The 18,997-nt window shown below is 36.2% G+C and overlaps 1 protein-coding gene across 2 annotated transcripts in view; it reads right to left on the bottom strand.

The window, feature by feature from the left end:
* Positions 1–18,997, bottom strand: part of UHRF2 (ubiquitin like with PHD and ring finger domains 2) — a 95,591-nt gene that overhangs the window by 26,907 nt on the left and 49,687 nt on the right. For both annotated transcript variants that reach the window (XM_060199546.1, XM_007533622.2), the window contains 4 exons: positions 7,960–8,069; positions 4,756–4,942; positions 2,320–2,443; positions 1,869–1,976 (listed from right to left, as the gene is read on the bottom strand). In XM_060199546.1, coding sequence (XP_060055529.1) covers positions 1,869–1,976; positions 2,320–2,443; positions 4,756–4,942; positions 7,960–8,069 — 529 coding nt within the window. The remainder of the gene's footprint in view (positions 1–1,868; positions 1,977–2,319; positions 2,444–4,755; positions 4,943–7,959; positions 8,070–18,997) is intronic.

Here is an 18,997-nt window from a genome sequence, read left to right as displayed (position 1 = left end):
TTTGAACCCTAAGACAGCAGGAACCTCACATCTCCACTATAGAGCCTATATTTCTCGCAGTCCTGGAACCTTAGGATAGGGCCCACTTTCCTGCATGCCTCTTTCAACCCATATCAAATAATATTGCATCAGCCAATCACAACCTAATCAACGCAATGATTGCCACCTCAACATGCTTCAGCTCAGACTGTGTCCAGAGACTTCACGTGTGGAATAACAACCCTTCAGCTTCATTACTCGGGTGAGACCTTTCCTTTCATAGCATTCTCTAATTCCATCCCAGGTGGATCACTTTCTAACAAAGTCCCAAAACCTAGATATACACCAGGTTCTGTGAGAGAGAACATATGTTTACACGTATTCATAAACAAGTGCAAAATATATACCTGAAAGCAGAAGTACACTAGAGTTTGCAGTGAGTAACCCCCCAACACTTCCTATCCACTATTCCAACCTTTGGGTCCATGACTGCTCAACAATTTGTTTGGCTTTGTATGCTAACTCTCTTTTCAGCCACCAGGTTCCAGATGCCATCAGGATGTCGGCCAGGCTTCCCTGGATTGAAGACCCCACCAATGTGTCCTGGAGCTCTGCTTCCCCAGAGACCCACCCTACTAGGGAAAGAGAGAGGCAGACTGGGAGTATGGACCGACCAGTCAATGTCCATGTTCAGCGGGGAAGCAATTACAGAAGCCAGACCCACAATGACCCTGGGTCCATGCTCCCAGAGGGATAGAGAATGGTAAAGCTATCAGGGGAGGGGATGGGATATGGAGATTGGGTGGTGGGAACTGTGTGGAATTGTACCCCTCCTACCCTATGGTTTTGTTAATTTATCCTTTCTTAAATAAAAAATAAATTAAAAAAAAAGAATAGGAAAGTTATCAGGGGAGGGGATGGGATACATAGATCTGGTGGTGGGAATTATGTGGAGTTGTACACCTCTTATCCTATGGTCTTGTCAGTATTTCCATTTTATAAATAAAAGTTATAATAAAAAAGGGGAAAAAAGATTTTATTTATTTATTAATGAGAAAGATAGGAGGAGAGAGAGAAAGAACCAGACGTCACTCTGGTACATGTGCTTCCGGGGATTGAACTCAGGAACTCATGCTTGAGAGTCTGATGCTTTATCCACTGTGCCACCTCCCGGACCACTATGTGAATTTGTTTGCTGTCTTAAGCAAGCTTTCTTGATATTAGTTAAATGAAATTTTACTTCATGACTTTGAACATTTTAATATTCACCTTAATTCTGGAGTTAAAGAATTTTTCAAATTCTTCACAAAAATTCTTAGTAAGCTCAATAATATTAAATACTGTTAACATAACAGTAAAAATAATAAAACAACACAGCTGAGATCTAATTCCACAATATGTCTATGGGGAAGAATCTAACCAGCTTCAGGAAATCTTTTATTCTAACAACTGAATGACATATGTATGGATAATCAATAAACACTGACACTGCTATAACTTGCCTGATATCTAAGTTTGCTTTTACTTTACTTTTTTAAAAAAAGTTCTTTATTGGGGGGATTAATGGTTTATAGTCAACAATAAAATATAATAGTCTGTACATGCATAACATTTCCTCATAACAATGCAATCCCCACTAGGTCCTCCTTTGCCATCATGTTCCAGGACTTGAACCCTCCCCCAGCCCCTCACCCCAAAGGCTTTTACTTTGGTGCAATACACCAACTCCAATCTAAATTCTGCTTAGTCTTTTCCCTTCTGATCTTATTTTTCAACTTCTGCCTATGAGTGAAATCATCCCATATTCATCCATCTATTTCTGACTTATCTCACTTAACATGATTCACTCAAGCAAGTTTGCTTTTTCAGCTAAGCCAATTAAAACATACCTGAACTCGAAATCTCCAAGTTGATCCAACAGGAATCCCAGGAATAGGTCCATAATGATTAGAAGGAACAATAGTACATTCTTTAGTCCTACCAACACAGGCCATTCCCTACAAGTCACAGAACAAACTGTTTGAAAAATCAGTTATGTTAGAGAAAGCCCAAATATCCACAAAATGTGAGTTACTGAGTTGTTGGAAAAGGCATGGCATATTTTTCTATGCTCTTCTATGCAAAAATGTTATGACTTTTTCAGCTCAATACATAGAAATTTAACTATTATTAACACATAACAATGCATTATGACTAACATAATTAACAATTAAAACAACAAGGTTATTTGCCAATATTTCTGATACTTAAATTACTACTACCTATTGGTACTAGATACTACAAGTTACATTACAATTATAAACAACATAGGTAGGAAGAAAGGAGGACCCGCTTTCTTACCCTGCCCCAGTCTCTCCGGCTTTCAGTACTAGCTGATGGCATCTTTGCTTTCTTTTTACTCATCTTTAGTCTTTCACCAGCCTTTACAACTTCACTGGAATCTGTTTTACAGGATGGACAATACCTTGTCAAAAAAAAAAAAAATTGTAAATACCATGCTAAAACCGTTAATAAGATAATGGTTTTGCTAGACTAAAGCAAGTTTTAAGATACAGTTCTTGATGTTTACTAGAACTACAACTATAATTTAAGTATAACACTTTTCAAAATATTTACATGATTAGGCTGGCTGAAAAAATTATTGTTGGGGTCAGGCAGTGAAACACCTGGTTAAGTGCACACAATACAGTGTATAAGATCTTGAGTTCAAGCCCCTGGTCCTCACATGCAGGAGGAAAGTTCCATGAATGGTGAAGTAGAGCTGCAGGTCTTGGGGCAAAGGAACCCTACTGAACTGCTGCTGGGAATGTAAATTGGTCCAACTCCTATGGAGAGCAGTCTGGTGAACTCTCACAAGGCTAGAAATGGATCTTCCCTATGACCTTGCAATTTTTCTGCTGGGGATATAGCCTAAGGCTATATATCTATGTTCATAGCACCACAATTTGTAGTAGCCAAAACCTGGAAGCAACCCAGGTATCCAACAACAGAAGAGTGGCTGAGAAAAGTTGTAGTAACTCAGTTACTAAAAATAGTGAATTCAATTTTTCACCTCTTGGATGAAACTTAAGGAATCATGTTAAAAGTGAGATAAGCCAGAAAGAGAAGGATGAATATGGGATGATCCCATTCATAGACAGAAACTGAAAAGTAAGAACAGAAGGGGAAAACAAAGCAGAACTCGGACTACATTTGGTTTACTACACCAAAGTAAAGGACTCTGGGCAGGGGGTGCTGGGGTGGGGGAGTGTTCAGGTCCTGTAACATAAAGATGGAAGATTAAGGTGTGTGTGGGGGGTGGGAGGTTAGAGTGTTAAGTGGAAAACTGAGAAATGTTACATGTGTACCAATTACTGTATTTTACTGTCGACTATAGACTATTAATGCCTCCCTCTCCAATAAAGAAAATAAAAAGGGGCCAGGTGGTGGCACACCTGGTTAAGCACACATTACAATGTGCCAGAACCCTAGTTCAAGCCTCCAGTCCCCACCTGCAGGGGGAAATTTCCACAAGTAGTGAAGCAGGACTTCAGGTGTCTCTCCCTCTCTACCTCCCCCTTCCTATCAATGTCTGACTGTCTCTATCAAATAAAAAAAAAAAAAAAAGATATCTCTGCCAAATAAAACAGCAATGAAACTGTCTGCAGTATTTTCTAAGAACCATGATGGTTATTGGTTGGAGAGTATGGGAGGAAAGATGGAAGCTTGGTGGTGCGTGTAGTGTAGACCTATACCTCCTTTTAATTGATGATTTTTGTGAATCACTGTCAAGTCACAACTAAAAAATAAGGGGCCAGATAGTGGGGCACCTGGTTGAACGCACATACCACAATGCCCAAGGACCCAGGTTCGAGCCCCTGGTCCCCACCTGCAAGGGGAAAGCTTTGCAAGTGGTGAAGCAGTGTTGTGATAGTCTCTCTGTCTCTCTCTCCCTGTCTATCACACCTTCCCTCTTGATTTCTGGCTGTCTCTATCCAGTAAATAAAGATAACTTAAAAATTAAAAAAATAATACTACAAATAGTCCTAAACCAACCAGTCAACTATCAGGGTTATGCAAATGGTAAGCATAAACAGAAATACTATGCTTCTTTGGGGGAGTAGGTAAAGCTGAGGTGGTATTCTAACAGAGACCAGAGGCATTAGTCATATGAAAGACAGGGAATGCTGGCATCTGTTAAATGGATACTCAATTCCAAGTTGAGCAAATATTTTTAAGAAGTAAAAAGTGTCAAGCATAGAGGGCAAGGTGGTGGTGCACACAGTTATGCACACAGAGCACTATGCACAAGGACCTGTGCAAGAGTCCCTGCTCCCCACCTGCAGGGGTGGACACTTCATGACAAGTGAAGTAGGTCTGCAGGTATCTAGAGAATTTGGGAAACAGGGGAAATGGTAAGGGATACAGCTAAACAAATCAACTAAAAAATATCATCTGGAGCTCTATAAGGTAAGCAAAGTCTGAAGGAAGAGATTAATATAATTAGATCTTTATTTGAAAAAACAGATTCCGAATTGAAGAAAAAACTAGAAAAACTAAGGAATGGAATGGAAGGGGGGCAAGAAAAGAAAGTAAGGGAACAAAAGACCTAAAGAGGTGATTAAAGCCATGCATTCAATTTCTGACATTATATAAAATAATCAAATAAAGATCAATTGCCCAGTAACCACTGGTTACAAATTTTTAGTAATTTCAACATACATGGAGTATTTTTTAAAACTGACTTTCGGTGGCTCAAATATATCTTTTTACATTTGACTTTAAACATAATCATACCAATATTCTTCTTCTGGGATTTTGTCCAAAGGTGGATTCAAGCAGTAAATATGATATGCCATGTTACACTCATCACATAGAAGCTGCATGCTGGGGTCCTGTTTTCCACCACATTTATGACAGGAGCAAGAATGACATTTTTTGTCTGGATCTCCACCACAAAAATCACATTCAGGGTCATTTTTCCCTATTAACAACAAAAGTAAAACAAGGTAATAAGCCTTTTATTATTATTATTTTCATTTCTTTACCACAGCATCTGCTTAGTTCTGGCTTATGATGGTGTGGGGGATTGAATCTGGGACTTCGGAGCTTCATGGGAGACTCTTTGTATAACCGTTATGCTATCTATCCCACCCTTAAATTACTTTTAAAAAATTATATTTATTTATTTATTGGATAGAGACAATCAGAAGTTAAGAAGAATGGGAGATAAAGAGAGACACCTTCAGCACTGCTTTACCACTCAAGAAGCTTTCCTTCTGCAGGTGGGGACCAGGGACTTGAACCTGGGTTCTTGCACAATATAACATGTATGCTCATCCAGGTGCACCAAGAGCTGGCCTCCCCTTATTTTTGAATACAGGGGTTAGGTTAGTGCACCCGATTGAGCTCACACATTATCATGTTCAAGCCCTGGATCCCCACCTGAAGGGAGGAAGCTTCACAAGTAGTGAAGCAGTGGTACAAACATCTCTCATTCCCTATCTTCCCTTTCAGTTTCTCTTGTCTCTCTCAAAAATATCTAAAAAAAACAAAAAAAAAAAGTAATAAAAAAACCGAATATAGTTGAGTTATAAAGAAAACCCTATGAAAATAGCATAAAGTTTTTTTTTTTTTTTAAATCAAGCAAAGTGAGACCTGTACCTCACTAATTTATCAATAAAAGCTTTGGCATTGGAATCAGGTATATGTCAGTGATAACTATAATAATCCACAACCATGAGGCTTATACTTTTACCATAAAGACTACTTATGTGGAGCCTGTGGACAGCTCACCAGGTAGGGCACATACATGTAGCCGAGGTTTGAGTGCCTACATCACATGTGAAATGCAACAGCCCTAGGGGAAGTGCTGGAAAGACTTTTACCTTTTGTCTTTCTCTATATAGCTGAATTAAAAAGTCATCTGGAGTCATGAAATTGCATATGAATAAGGCTCCAGCAAACAAACAACTCATCTGTGTGACTTGACCTAATCATGTACACAAGGTACAGGGGCAAAGAAGAAAATTCAGTGGGGCATGATTTCAAGTGAAATACCATGACAGTAACTGAACAAAATTGTTTTGATATAACTACTTAATAAAATTGCTCAGTAACCTTTTGCTTTGCAGACCCAAAAGCTTTTCTTAGCATAGCTGAATTAGGCAGGGGAAAACTATTAAGAGTTACAGGCCAATGTGAGTATCCATATGACCCTTAATATTCTATCTGTTAGTAATTGAAGTGACATTTCTAGCTCAGTTTATTTTTAATCTACCAACTAGTTCAGTTTTCTGGGAAGTATTACTGTTCTACTGCCATCTAAATCCAAGTGCCTTTTACCAAAATGATTCCCTAAATTATTTTTCCTTTTTAAATTTTTAAAAATATTTTATTCCCTTTTGTTGCCTTTGTTTTGTTGTTGTAGTTATTGTTGTTGATGTTGTTATTGGGTAGGACAGAGAGAAATGGAGAGAGGAGAGGAAGACAGGGGGAGAGAAAGACAGACACCTGCAGACCTACTTCACCGACTGTGAAGTGACTCCCCTGCAGGTGGGGAGCTTGAACTGGGATCCTTATGCTGGTCATTGCATTTTGCGCCATGTGCGCTTAACCCACTGCACTACTGCCTGAACCCCATTTCCCTTACATTTTAAACTATACATACCAACAAAAAAAATATTACAGTAATGATCAGAATATCAAAAATTAAACTTAAATGGAACATGATGGCAGAGGAGGACCTAATGGGGGGTTGAATTGTTATGTGGAAAACTGGGGAATGTTAATTCTATTCTCTCCTACTCTCAACCTGCCATCATATATATGGTCCTTGTCAAATGCCAATCACATTATAGATAGATATCAACAATTGTTGGTCAAGTCTTTTCCCAAACCAAAAATGAAAACTTGCCTTTGGCCTTTTAAGTCTGTTATATTTTCATTAGTTATATGTTACCTTAGAGGAGGTATAGGTTGATAGTAATAGGCAGTGAGTCAAGAAGCCAGTACTGAAATTAGTAACCTTTTCCTTCCCCATGTTGTTTTTTCAGGTACTGTTGTTCCTCATGACCAAGACTGGTAACATGTATGTATATTTAATTTTTTTTCTTGTATCTGCTAAAGGTATTTTTCTTGTTTTAATCTTATAAGCCTATGAGAAAATATTAGGCAGCTGCCACTACTTTTCAATATTTCTTTTACAGAAAATGCTCGGCATTGACACGTGATATAAATTCAATGAACTGTCCTCTATAAAAATTTTAAATTAAGAGCTAGGGAGGCAGGTCAGCAGTAGATCATATGACTTACAAAACTGAGACTCTAGATTTGATTCTTTAGTACCACATGTGCCAGAGCTATGCAGTGTTTTGCCCTCTCTCGTGAATATTAAATCTTTTTTTTTAATTCAGAATTAAATGTGGCAATATTTGGAAAGATACAGACCCATGAATGAAACAAAGCAAAATGTAAGAATGCTCAAATATAGTCTTATACTCCTTGTTAAATGTATATAACCAAGAGGTAGGGTTACATTCTAATATTCTAGCAATTATATAAACTTCCCAGAAATTCAAGACTCTAAATCTTCTGATATAAAAATTATTAAAAATTAATTTTGGATGACCATAAAATAACTAAAATAATTTTTTTTAATTTGGACAGAATATATAATATAGGAAATTTTAAAAAAGCAAAACATGTTACCATGAGAAAATATATACTTGAAAACAAATTTTATTATTTGAAAAAGTCTTTTAAACAAAAAGGATCTTATACTAAAACTCCTGTATTAATGTAAATTTTTATGTTGTATAGTTATGTATTTTTTCAGGTTATTCCCTGGCCAGTTACAATGTCAGACTGATGATGGGAGTGGTGTGCAGATACCTATTACGAAAATAAGAAACTGTAGTCATGTATCAATAACTGACCTGGGAGCCATTATTTCCCTCAATAAAATGATCTAAAAAGAAAACTGTAAGAAAAAGGTCATACTTAAAAACTTTCCATCTGCCAATGAAAGAGGATGGGCTCCAGGTTTCTCGATCTTGAAGATTTCATTTATGAATGCTATCTGGCAGTCATTTAATTTTCCTTCAGAACCCCTGTTCAAAAAATGAAGAAAGGTTAACTTCTGCCAGTAAAATCTAATCCACACACAAATACTAATTAAAAGTCAGCTTGTTAACTCATATTTTGTCTATTCAGAAATTGGGATTATAGTTATTGCGATTACTGAGCTATTTTTTACAGTTTTTAATAGTGGTTAGTTAATACTCAAGTAATCTATACTTTAGTGTAATATTAGGAAATCTACTTAGAGATATCACAGATTAGTAAAAAGATATTTACTGTGTAAATGATACTGTAAATGGAAGTGAAAGCTTTTAGCATATTTCAAAATGTACTTTATATTTATATAAATTACTGTGAAAGACATTTTATTGAAAGTCTAACACTAAGTTACATTTCTATAGGCAAAATTTGTACCTGTTTGCATATGCTTCTTCAAACTTTGTTTCTATGACTGGATTTGTATGTCTCTTCTAATCTGTGAAGTTTTGCTTTATATTTCTGAACACATGCTATTGGGTACATATGTTTAAGATACTTGAAATGATACTATTATCTCTATTATTATCTGTAGTGAAATTGTACTTTAGTTTTCTGATATCATTTTCCTGTTGACTTTTTCCCCATCCTTTAAAAAAAATTTAAATTTAATGTCAAATATATAAAAAAACTGAAGAGTTAAGTGTCTAGTTTAACTAATTAGAAGGTACATATCCTTAAAATCATTAATAATAAAGGATATTACTATTTTTTTTTTCCAGAGCATTATTCAGCTCTGGCTTATGGTGGTGAGGGAGATTGAACCTGGGACTTTGGAGCCTCAGGCAAAGACAGTCTCTTTGCATAACCATTATGCTATCTACCCTTTGCCTAGAAGGATAGTTCCGTTAATTACCTTACAAGTCTTTGACATGCTCCTACCTGAGAATTAACTTTGACATTACTTTTCTTCAGTCTAGCCACCTGTCTGCCTTGCTAAATAGATGATAAATTTTTACCTGTCTTAGAAACTCTAAATTCTCACATGCTGTTTCCCTGATAAATCTGTTAAATAAAATTTTTTTTAGCTTAACACGGTATTGATTTTAGCATTTGTATTCTCAAAGTGTAGTTTAAATTGTATTTCTTTTTCCATCTGTATTTCCAGTAAACTGGTAGCTGGGTCTGGAGGAAAGGTTAAAAAAAAAAAAAAACTCATTCATTAAATCACTAATAAAAAGAAAAAAACAAACAAAAAAAACACCTTGTTCAGTTGTCTGTTTTTACATATAAAGTCTCACTGGAACATAGGTACACCTACTCATTTATGCATCCTTTGTACCTGATTTTGTGTTACAATGGATAAATTGAGTAGTTATGACAGAGATCATCTAGCCCCCAAAGACTAAACCATTATTTAGACCTTTCCCCTGATTATTTTGACCTTTACAAAAAAAATTAATAAAAAGCCAATTCAAACCAAATGTCTACTGGTAAAACAATTTGTGTCAAATTACATCAGGATGCTTTTCCTATAACAGTAGCCACAAGTTCAAAGCCTAGGTTAATTAATCCATTGGGGACTGGAAAACTATAATCTAGAACTTGTTTTCTTCTTGCTTATTTGATGGAATTTTATAAGGAAAAATCTGACTTCATCAACTATTTGATGATTCAGTTGTAGAGACCATGTAACAAATATAAATTAAATGGATTTCTTATAAGTTCTAAATATAAATTAATTCTATGATACCCTCTATAAGTGACTGGATTCACATATTTGAGATGTTTCAACTCATCATGCTTATTTTCATTTGTGACGTTCAAACTGTCTCATCTCTGGCCAATAGATCTTCTAGTTGACTTCTAGATCTTTCTGACAAGAACTAAGTCTTTGTGGACTTTCTTGTTTTTTGTTTTTTTTTTCTCTTTTAAGACAGGATATTCCAAGTTTATCTTGCTCATTTGCTGGCCTTACTCTGAAGCTTTATCTCCAAGGAAGAATGATTTCTTTTAGGTGTAAATGATTTTAAGACCACCACTTAGGCATTCTCCAAAGGGACAACTTGAGGAAGATGGGTCCTGAAATTAGTGCAGCCTGGAATGTTCCTAACCGTAACCACATAATACGAGCTCAGACCTACAGGGATGCAGAGATTACATAGCCTCCTGGGCTGTCTATGGGCCTCAGACCAAATCGATGGGGTTTACAGTTAACAGTATTTATATACTTTTCCCATATTTGGGGGCTACTCTCTTCCCTGAACCAGCTTTCTAGTCCCTTTTCCAACCATGGCACCACCTCCCCAGACAATAAGCTGGATCCACCTACATATTAGATGTCAGGCACAGGCGAAAACTAATAAAGTCATGGGTCCCTTGGAATATACCTAAAACAGACCTACTAGCTTTTTCAAAATGGAGACCCCAAATCTTCACCTGCAATATTCTAGCATTTAGGTTCATGATTAGTCAACAATTTGTTCTGTTTTATATCTTAACTTTTTCAGTCACTAGGTTCCAGATGTTACCATGATGCCAACCTGACTTCCTGGGAAGATGACCCCACCATGTGTCCTGGAACCCTGCCTCCCAAAGCCTTGTCCCATTAGGGAAAGAGAAGAGACAGGCTGGGAGTATTATGGATCGACCTGCCAATGACCATGTTCAGTGGAAAAGCAATTACAGAAGTTAGACCTTTTACCTTCTGTACCCCATAATGACCCTGGGTCTATACTCCCAGAGGGATAAAGAATAGGAAAGTTCCCAGTGGAGGGGATAGGATACAGAGTTCTGGTGGTGGGAACTGTGTGGAATTGTACCCCTCTTATCCTATGGTCTTGTCAATATTTCCATTTTATAAATAAAAATTTTTAAAAAAGAAAACATTACTGCAACTTGATTATCAAACATAATTTCTAGGCTTTTTCAGTGAGCAAACCTATAAAAACTTAACACGGCAATACATCAACAAATGACCTCATGGATCCACATGAATACTTTCCATTAAAATTCAGAACTAAAGGGTAAACTTTTACTATTTAGGTAATGTTAGCCTTCAAGACCATATGATTAAGGTCAACTACACTTTTGTTTACTTTTTAACAATTAGCTATATATCTTTTCTTACTTCTTTCCAATCAGAAAGCCTTAGTTCTCAAAGACACCAGACATATTTAATGAGAATGATATAAACATTTCCTTGCTTTATTCCATCACATGGCATTCTCGGTAGTTATTATTACTTAAAATAACTACATTTTAAACACTTCTCCCATGTTTTAGTTACAAAGCATATCAGATTATACAGCCATTATGTACTATTTTTCTCCTTTACTATGAGTCCTAGATCAAACATAGAACTATTTAAAAAATATTTATTACCATTCTTTATTGCAAATCTTTCTCAATCATCTTGATGTTCTAAACTAATTCTCTAGAATATTTCCCAGGAATATTTTTTTTTAAAAATATTCTATTTATTTATTTGCCTCCAGGGTTATTACCAGGGGTCGGTGCCTGCACCACAAATCCACCGCTCCTGGAGGCCATCTTTTCCCCTTTTGTTGCCCTTGTTGTTTTATCATTGTTGTGGTTATTATTGTTGTTGTTGTTGATGCCATTGGAAAGGACAGAGAGAAACAGAGAGGAGGGGAAGACAGAGGGGGAGAGAAAGATAGACACCTTCAGACCAGCTTTACTGCCTGTGAAGCGACTCCCTGCAGGTGGAGAGCCCGGGACTCGAACCCGGATCCTTAAGCGGGTCCTTGGGCTTCACCCCATGAGCACTTAACCCGCTGCCACCACCTGATTCTCTTATTTATTTTTAGTGAAAGAGGGAAACATAGAGAAAGATACACAGAGAGAGAGCTACCAAAGCACTGCTGAGCTCTAGCTTATGGTGGAGCTGGGGACTGAAGCTGGGACTTTGGAGCCTTTAGGCTTCAAAGTCTTTTGCATAACCATTATGCTGTTCCCCAAGCCCACCCAGAAAGGTTTTTTTTTTTTTTTTCCCCCAGAGAAGTTTTTAAGAACACCTCCTGAGGGTCAGGGCGGTAGTGCAGCGGGTTAAGCGCATGTGGTGAAAAGGGCAAGGACTAGCGCAAAGTGAAAGGACTGGTATAAGGATCCCAGTGGGTAGCCTCTGGCTACCCACCTGCAAGGGAGGTCGCTTCACAGTCCGTGAAACAGGTCTGCAGGTGTCTATCTTTCTTTCCCCATCTGTCTTCCCCTCCTCTCTACATTTTTCTCTGTCCTATCCAACAACAACATCAATAACAACATTAGTAACTACAACAATAAAACAACAAGGGCAACAAAAGAGAAAATAAATATAAAAATTTAAAAAATTAAAAAAAAAAGAATACCTCCTCTAGTTCTTACAAGTTAATGACAGTTTATCTCCAGCCATTATACTGAAGGTCCATTTCACCAAATTATAAAAGCTTGATTCACCTTTTCTTTGATTCACATATGTTCTAATTTCTTTTTTCTCTAAATTTTATATGGAATTTGCTATGAGTGTATTTTGCTTATTTATTTTTTACCCCAACTTTATAAACTGTTAACACATTACCTAGCTATACATTTTTGGAGTACAATTTCATACCTCCTTTTGTTGTCTTAGCAACACCATGCCCGCCACTAAAGCACCATAATTCTCCATTAAAGTCTATAGGATCACAACTCTCCCCACTTTGGTGATCTTGGTTCTGCAGTCAGGGTAAGAGCCTGTATCCCTTTGGCACCGTCTTTTCTCTATGTTTCACATATAAGTGAAATAATTTGCATGCTTAAAACTGTAGACTCAAGGGGCCAGGCAATGATACACCCAGTTGATATGTGACCATGCACAAGGTTCTGGGTTCCAGCCCCTGGTGCCCTCCTGCAGGGAGGAATCTTCACAAGTGGTAAAGGTTTACTGCAGGTGTCTTTTTCTATCCCTATCTTCCCTTCACTCTCAACTTCACTTTGTCCTATCAAAAGTAAATAAACAGATATTAAAAAGCAAACAACAGAACAAAAAATCCTGGGTTCATTCCTCAGCATGACAAAACAAAAAGACCATCATCAATAGCATATATATATATCTTGGTGTCTCTTCCTCTCACAACTAACAGATATATTTTGAAAATAGTCCCTGTTTGTTAACTCCAATTGTTAAGATTACCTGTGAATTCATTTATATTGTTGAATTTTCTTGTTTTTTATCATGTGGTACTATATTTTGGTTATACAGTATTTATGGTAGGCAGAGTATCTAAAACACTAAAGGTTATAGGTATTAATTGGGTTGTTGGAAAGTCACTATGCATTTTTGAATAGAAAAAAAAAATGTGTCATGATTTTTCCTACAACTCATTATTTTACCAAAAAGATGGTTCAATATCCCTCTCCTGGGATTTTAAGTAAAATTACTGTGCTGATTTAACATTCTAATCAGCAAGTATACTAAGAGTTGGCTTATGACCTTGATAATGTTTAGCCTACCCATTTTTCTTCACTATCCACAAAGTGTTTTTATATTTTGTGCAATATTTTTATTAGTGATTTAAAAATCTTTGTCTCCTATCACTACTGACAATTCTCATCCCCTTAAAATACGCAGTTACTCTCTGGCACCAGTATTAAGTCCAGTATTTGGCAAAAGTCATGAGAGAAAAATATACTACCTGCTTGAAGCATTCCAGCACCTACAAAAAGCTTATTTCTAACAATAACAACTTGGGTGAATTTTATATTTCTCACTTTTGCTAATATTTTTCAAGAGACATTATCTATTGTTGTCTACACATTGAAATTTGGTTAAGGTGCTTTTGTTTGCTTGTTTGTTTTTACCAGAGCACTGATCAGCTCTGGTATATGGTGATAAGGTGGACTGAACCTGGAACTTAGGAGCCTCAGGCATGAGAGTCTTCTTGCATAACTAGCATGCTATCTACCTTCAACTTTGTTAAGGTTATTTGCCTTTGTTTCCTGACACCTATGAGCCAGAGTGGGTGATCTCACTTAAAACCCACCACTCTTGCTCTGCATAAAGTCTAAGAAAAATACCACTTCATGTTTCAGAACATCTTCACCATTGAAATAGAAAGAGTTTCTTAAAACTTCATTCACAGGGTTATTTTGAAGAAGTCAATAGAATTCCCTAACCCGTGTCAGGGTTAGGAAAAACTAATAAAGTCATGGGTTCCTTGGAATATACCTAAAATAGACCAACTAGCTTTTTCCAAAACAGATTCCAAATCTTCATCTGTAATATTCTTGCCTTTAGGTTCATGATTAATCAAAGATTGTTCTCCTTCTATCTTAACTCATTTTCAGCCACCAAGTTCCAGATAATACTATAATGCCAACCTCACTTCCTTGGGCAGAGGACCCCACCATGTGTCCTGGAGCCTTACCTCCCCCAGATCCCTGGCCCACTAAGTGAAAGAGAGAAACAGGCTGGGAGTATGGATTGACCTGCCAATGGCCACATTTAGCGGGGAAGCAGTAACAGAAGCCAGACCTTCCACCATAATGATCCTGGGTCCATACTCACAGAGAGATACAGAAAATGGAAGCTATCAAGGGAGGGGATTGGATACAGAGTTCTTCTGGTGGTTGGAATTGTACCCCTCCTATCCGATAGTCTTGTCAATATTTTCATTTTATAAATAAGTATTTTTAAAAAAGCTTATTTCTGTTCCAGCATTGTCTCAGTTGTGTTCATCTAGGTTTGTGCTGCTTCCATGACTAGCAGTTTCTAGGGTAAAATGGAACCACAAAATCCAACTGCATTCTAAGGCTGTTCCTTTTGTTGCCTCCAGGGTTATAGCTGATACTCAGTGTGACACTACACTGCTCCTTGTGGCCACCCCACCCACCCCCCGCATTTTTTTTCTTTTCTAATTTTTATTAGGACAGAGAGAAATTGAGAAAGGATGCGGAAATAGAGGAGAGAAAGATGGATACATGTAGACATGCTTCTCCGCTCATGAAGCGAACCTCCTGCAGGTGGGGAGTAGGGGCTTGAACCCAGGTCCTTGTGCTTGGTAATATGTGCACTTAACCAGGTATGCCACCACCAGGGCCCAGGCTGTTCCTTTTCCAGAGTGATTGCCCCAAGAGTTCTATGTTTGCATACAAACAGATGATAACTACATTTTATTTGGTTATTTCATTTTAGGTTAGAATGTTGATGTATCTCATCCTACTATTTCACCCTACCTAGAAATGGAAATTTTTCATGTATTTCTAAACAACTTCAGTAAATTCCACAAAATAGCTTCAAAACTAAAATTTCTTTCTTAATTTATAGATTATAGCCAAAAAGTGTAAACTGTTAATTCATCCCTTGAAGCATATCATTATTTCATTGACTGTACTAAGCCAATAATAATAAAACTTATTTTATATACTACAGAAAGAGAATTGGCATGTAATAGGATAAGTCTAAGAAAAACACTCAAAATTGAAATACCAAAGGGAAACCAACAACTACAAGAAGCATTATTTTATAAACTCCAAGAAAAATAAAAGTCTAAGATGAGATGTCTTAAGAGTAACCTCAAATAAGATAAATAAAATATTATTTCTACTTAAAAGATAAGTAGAAAATAAACTACTTTGCAGATAGAAAAGTCATATTCCAATTTCAATATAATCACCAGGTACAGGGAAAACAAATATCTCTTAAGAACTGAACCACAAAGAATAGTTCATCCAGGTTTGCAGCAATGAAATAACACTTTGTATGTGGTTTTAAAAAGTTCAGAGAAGTAATTCCAAGTTAGATCTCATTCTGAGATGACTAACAGAAACAAACTCACATCTCTGAAAGAACCCAACTTCAATAGTAATTTTATTTTAAGTAATGTCCTAATTTCAGAGGTATTAATATGAAAAACAGTCTCAGATCTTATGAAATATTCAATCTACCAAATATCCATTATAACCCATTTCCTAGAACAGGGGCTGGGACACAGTGACAAATTAAAAAAAAAACCTGTGGTATAATAGGCAGTATAGTGAGCCCCCAAGATGACTATCTCTTAAGTCCAGAAAAGTTGCCTAATGTGGTAGAAGGAACTTTGCAAAAATGATTTAATAGTCTTGAAATAAGACTTTACATAACTCGTGTAGGCCCATTGTAATCACGGGAACCTTTAAAAACAGAAAAGAGAATGTGAGAGAGATATAACTACAAAAGAAGGGTCACAGAAATGCAACACTGATGGTTTTAAAAATGGAGGAAGCAGAACATGGATATGCTTCTAACATCGGGAAAAGGAAATGGAGGGCCAGAAAGACTGCTTCTTTAGATAGTATACTTGCTTTGTCGTGGGTATGACCCAGGTTTTAGTTCAGTCACCAATGTACTAATGGAAACTTTTTATCTGAAGAAAAAAACAGAAAACATTGACCTGAAGTGGTGAAGCCTCAGTGATGCCCCACTTCCATCCATCCACCCCACCAAAGAGAAAAAAAAAAGGATTCTCCTTTAGAGTTCTGGTGATAACACTTTTACTTTAGTCCCTGAAGCCCATATGAAACTGACCTATCGAAGTGTAAAATATATTTTTTTTCTCTAAGCCACTAAATTTGCTATACTTTGTTGCACCAACAATGGAAAACTAACATAAGTAGAGCAAGAGAAATAAAAGTTAAGTGACAGTCTATACTATGAAAACAAATATACCAAAGTAAGGGAGAATAAAGTAATCTACACCTAAGCTGTGTACATATAATTTTACATAGTGTGATCAAGAAAGGCCTCTACTGGAGTGATATTTGAACAAAGAACTGAAAACAAGTCAAATGAGTATTTGTGCAGGGCAGGTCAGACTGAGGAAACAGCAAGCGCAAAAGCCTAAAACAGCATGCTTTATGTAATGTAACAGGCCAACATGGTTGGAATACAGTGAGCTTTGATTATAACTAGCTAGGCACATAGGCTCTGTAATTCTGTAAGAATGGTACATTCAGGACCTAGTGGGGGTTGTATTGTTACATGGAAAACTGGGAAATGTTATGCATGTACAAACTATTGTATTAACTGTCAAATGTAAAACACTAATTCCCCAATAAAGAAATAATATAAAAAAAAGAATGGTACATTCACATCACAACAAGGATGAAAAAAGAAATAATAGCCTCCAGGATCAGTAGATTCATGGTGGTGCAGGCACCGAGTCCCAGCAATAACCCTGGAGGCAAAAAAAAAAAAAAAAAGAATGATACATTCATTTTTTTGTGTGTGTATAATGCCAGATTCACACATGCATAGCTTTATCATTTGTAGGCTGATGTCTTCATTCTTAAAAAAGATTTCAGAAGAGAGGAAAAGTCGCTATAGTACCAATGCTGTGGTATTTCTATGTGATCCCTGGGCTCGAATCTAGGATATGTTCATGGTAAAGTGTGTATCCTTCCAAGTGAACTATCTTCTAGCCCTCACAATGGCACATAAAATGAATAAAACCTCATTAACAACAATTTTGCAAATCAAGTACATCCATTATCAGATGTAAATTAAACAATTAGTATTAGATGAAATTTTCTTGGTATAAGATATCTAAACTAGTATAATTCATGTGGTATTAAATACAACATACATAACAATAGTGAACAAAATACTTTGAAAAATGGATTTAAACCCTCCATTTTTACTGAATTCCTTCAAAGCTAAAATAGACACAGAAAAAGTAAGCTATAAAAGGAATTTGATAACTAGAATTAGACAGTTCACAAGCATATTCACTTTTTGGTACTCACAAATTAAAAACAGTAACAAGCATGAACTTTAACTCCAAGTTCCCTTATCAAATCTCCAAGGCAGATAAAAAATCATGTCCTCTATTTGCTTCTTCCTTTGTACCTTCAATACAATAGAGAGGATCAAAGCTGAATATTAGTTCTTTGTAAAAGTCTAATAAAACTGATAAATCTCTGGTGAGTGTGATTAAAAATTCACAAGCTAAATTCAGGAATAAGAAGGGGGAAACATTACCACAAAGACTATAACATTGAAAGATGAGGCAAACAAACAACTTATGACAAATTAAAATTTAGATAAAAATCAACAAGCGTGTAGAAAATTAAATCTCCTTTCAAGAAGAAATGGAAAAATTTGAATATTCCTATAATCATTACAGAAATTGAAAGAGCCACTAGGGAAAAAGTCAAAACAAAACAAAACAAAACACCTTCCTTCCTGGGGAGATAAGAAACTATACACATGTTACAACAGTCTTGCAAAGCATCATTTCCCCAATAAAGTGGTTTTAAAAAGTCCTTTCCACAAAGAAAACAGTCCCATACAACTTTACTGGAAAGTCCCATTAAATATTCAAGAAAATGATAAAAAAAAAATTGCCACAAGACAGAAAAAGATTGTCATACTAATTATTTGATAAAACTAGTATAGTTTGTTAAGAATAGCTAATTAGAAAACGTAGGGGTGGGGGTAGATAGCATAATGGTTATGCAAAGAGATTCTCATGCCTGAGGCTCTGAAGTCCCAGGTTTAATCCCCCTTACCATAACCCATAGCCATGGCTTATCAGAGCTCTAGTAAAAAAAAGGAAATCATACAAGTTTCACTCATTAATATAAATGTAAAAATGCTATAAAAATGTTGGCAAACCAAATTAAGGAAAGGATATCTACAAAATACCTGTGTCAAACGTATGTGAAATCTGAAAGTTTTTTTTCTTGGAGATCAAAGGGGAAAGACATGCCTACTATCATCACTGCCTTTCCTTTCAACAATAACAAGGAACTAATAAATAAAGGAAAGAAGAAATTAAAACATAAAAGTGATAGTTCATAGGTCATTATAATAAAAAAAAAAGTTCCCAAACCATCTATATATAAGTTCAAACTAATAAATCTTATAAGGTTCCTGAAATTAAGACCCAAGGTTACTTCTATGCCAGTAGTAACAAAGAGAAAAATGAAATAACAGTAACATTTACATCAAGTGGTACCTAAAGTT

Source organism: Erinaceus europaeus, chromosome 10 (genome assembly GCF_950295315.1).
Source record: "Erinaceus europaeus chromosome 10, mEriEur2.1, whole genome shotgun sequence".
NCBI classification, from domain to species: domain Eukaryota; kingdom Metazoa; phylum Chordata; class Mammalia; order Eulipotyphla; family Erinaceidae; genus Erinaceus; species Erinaceus europaeus.
This window is presented reverse-complemented; position numbering and strand designations above follow the sequence as displayed.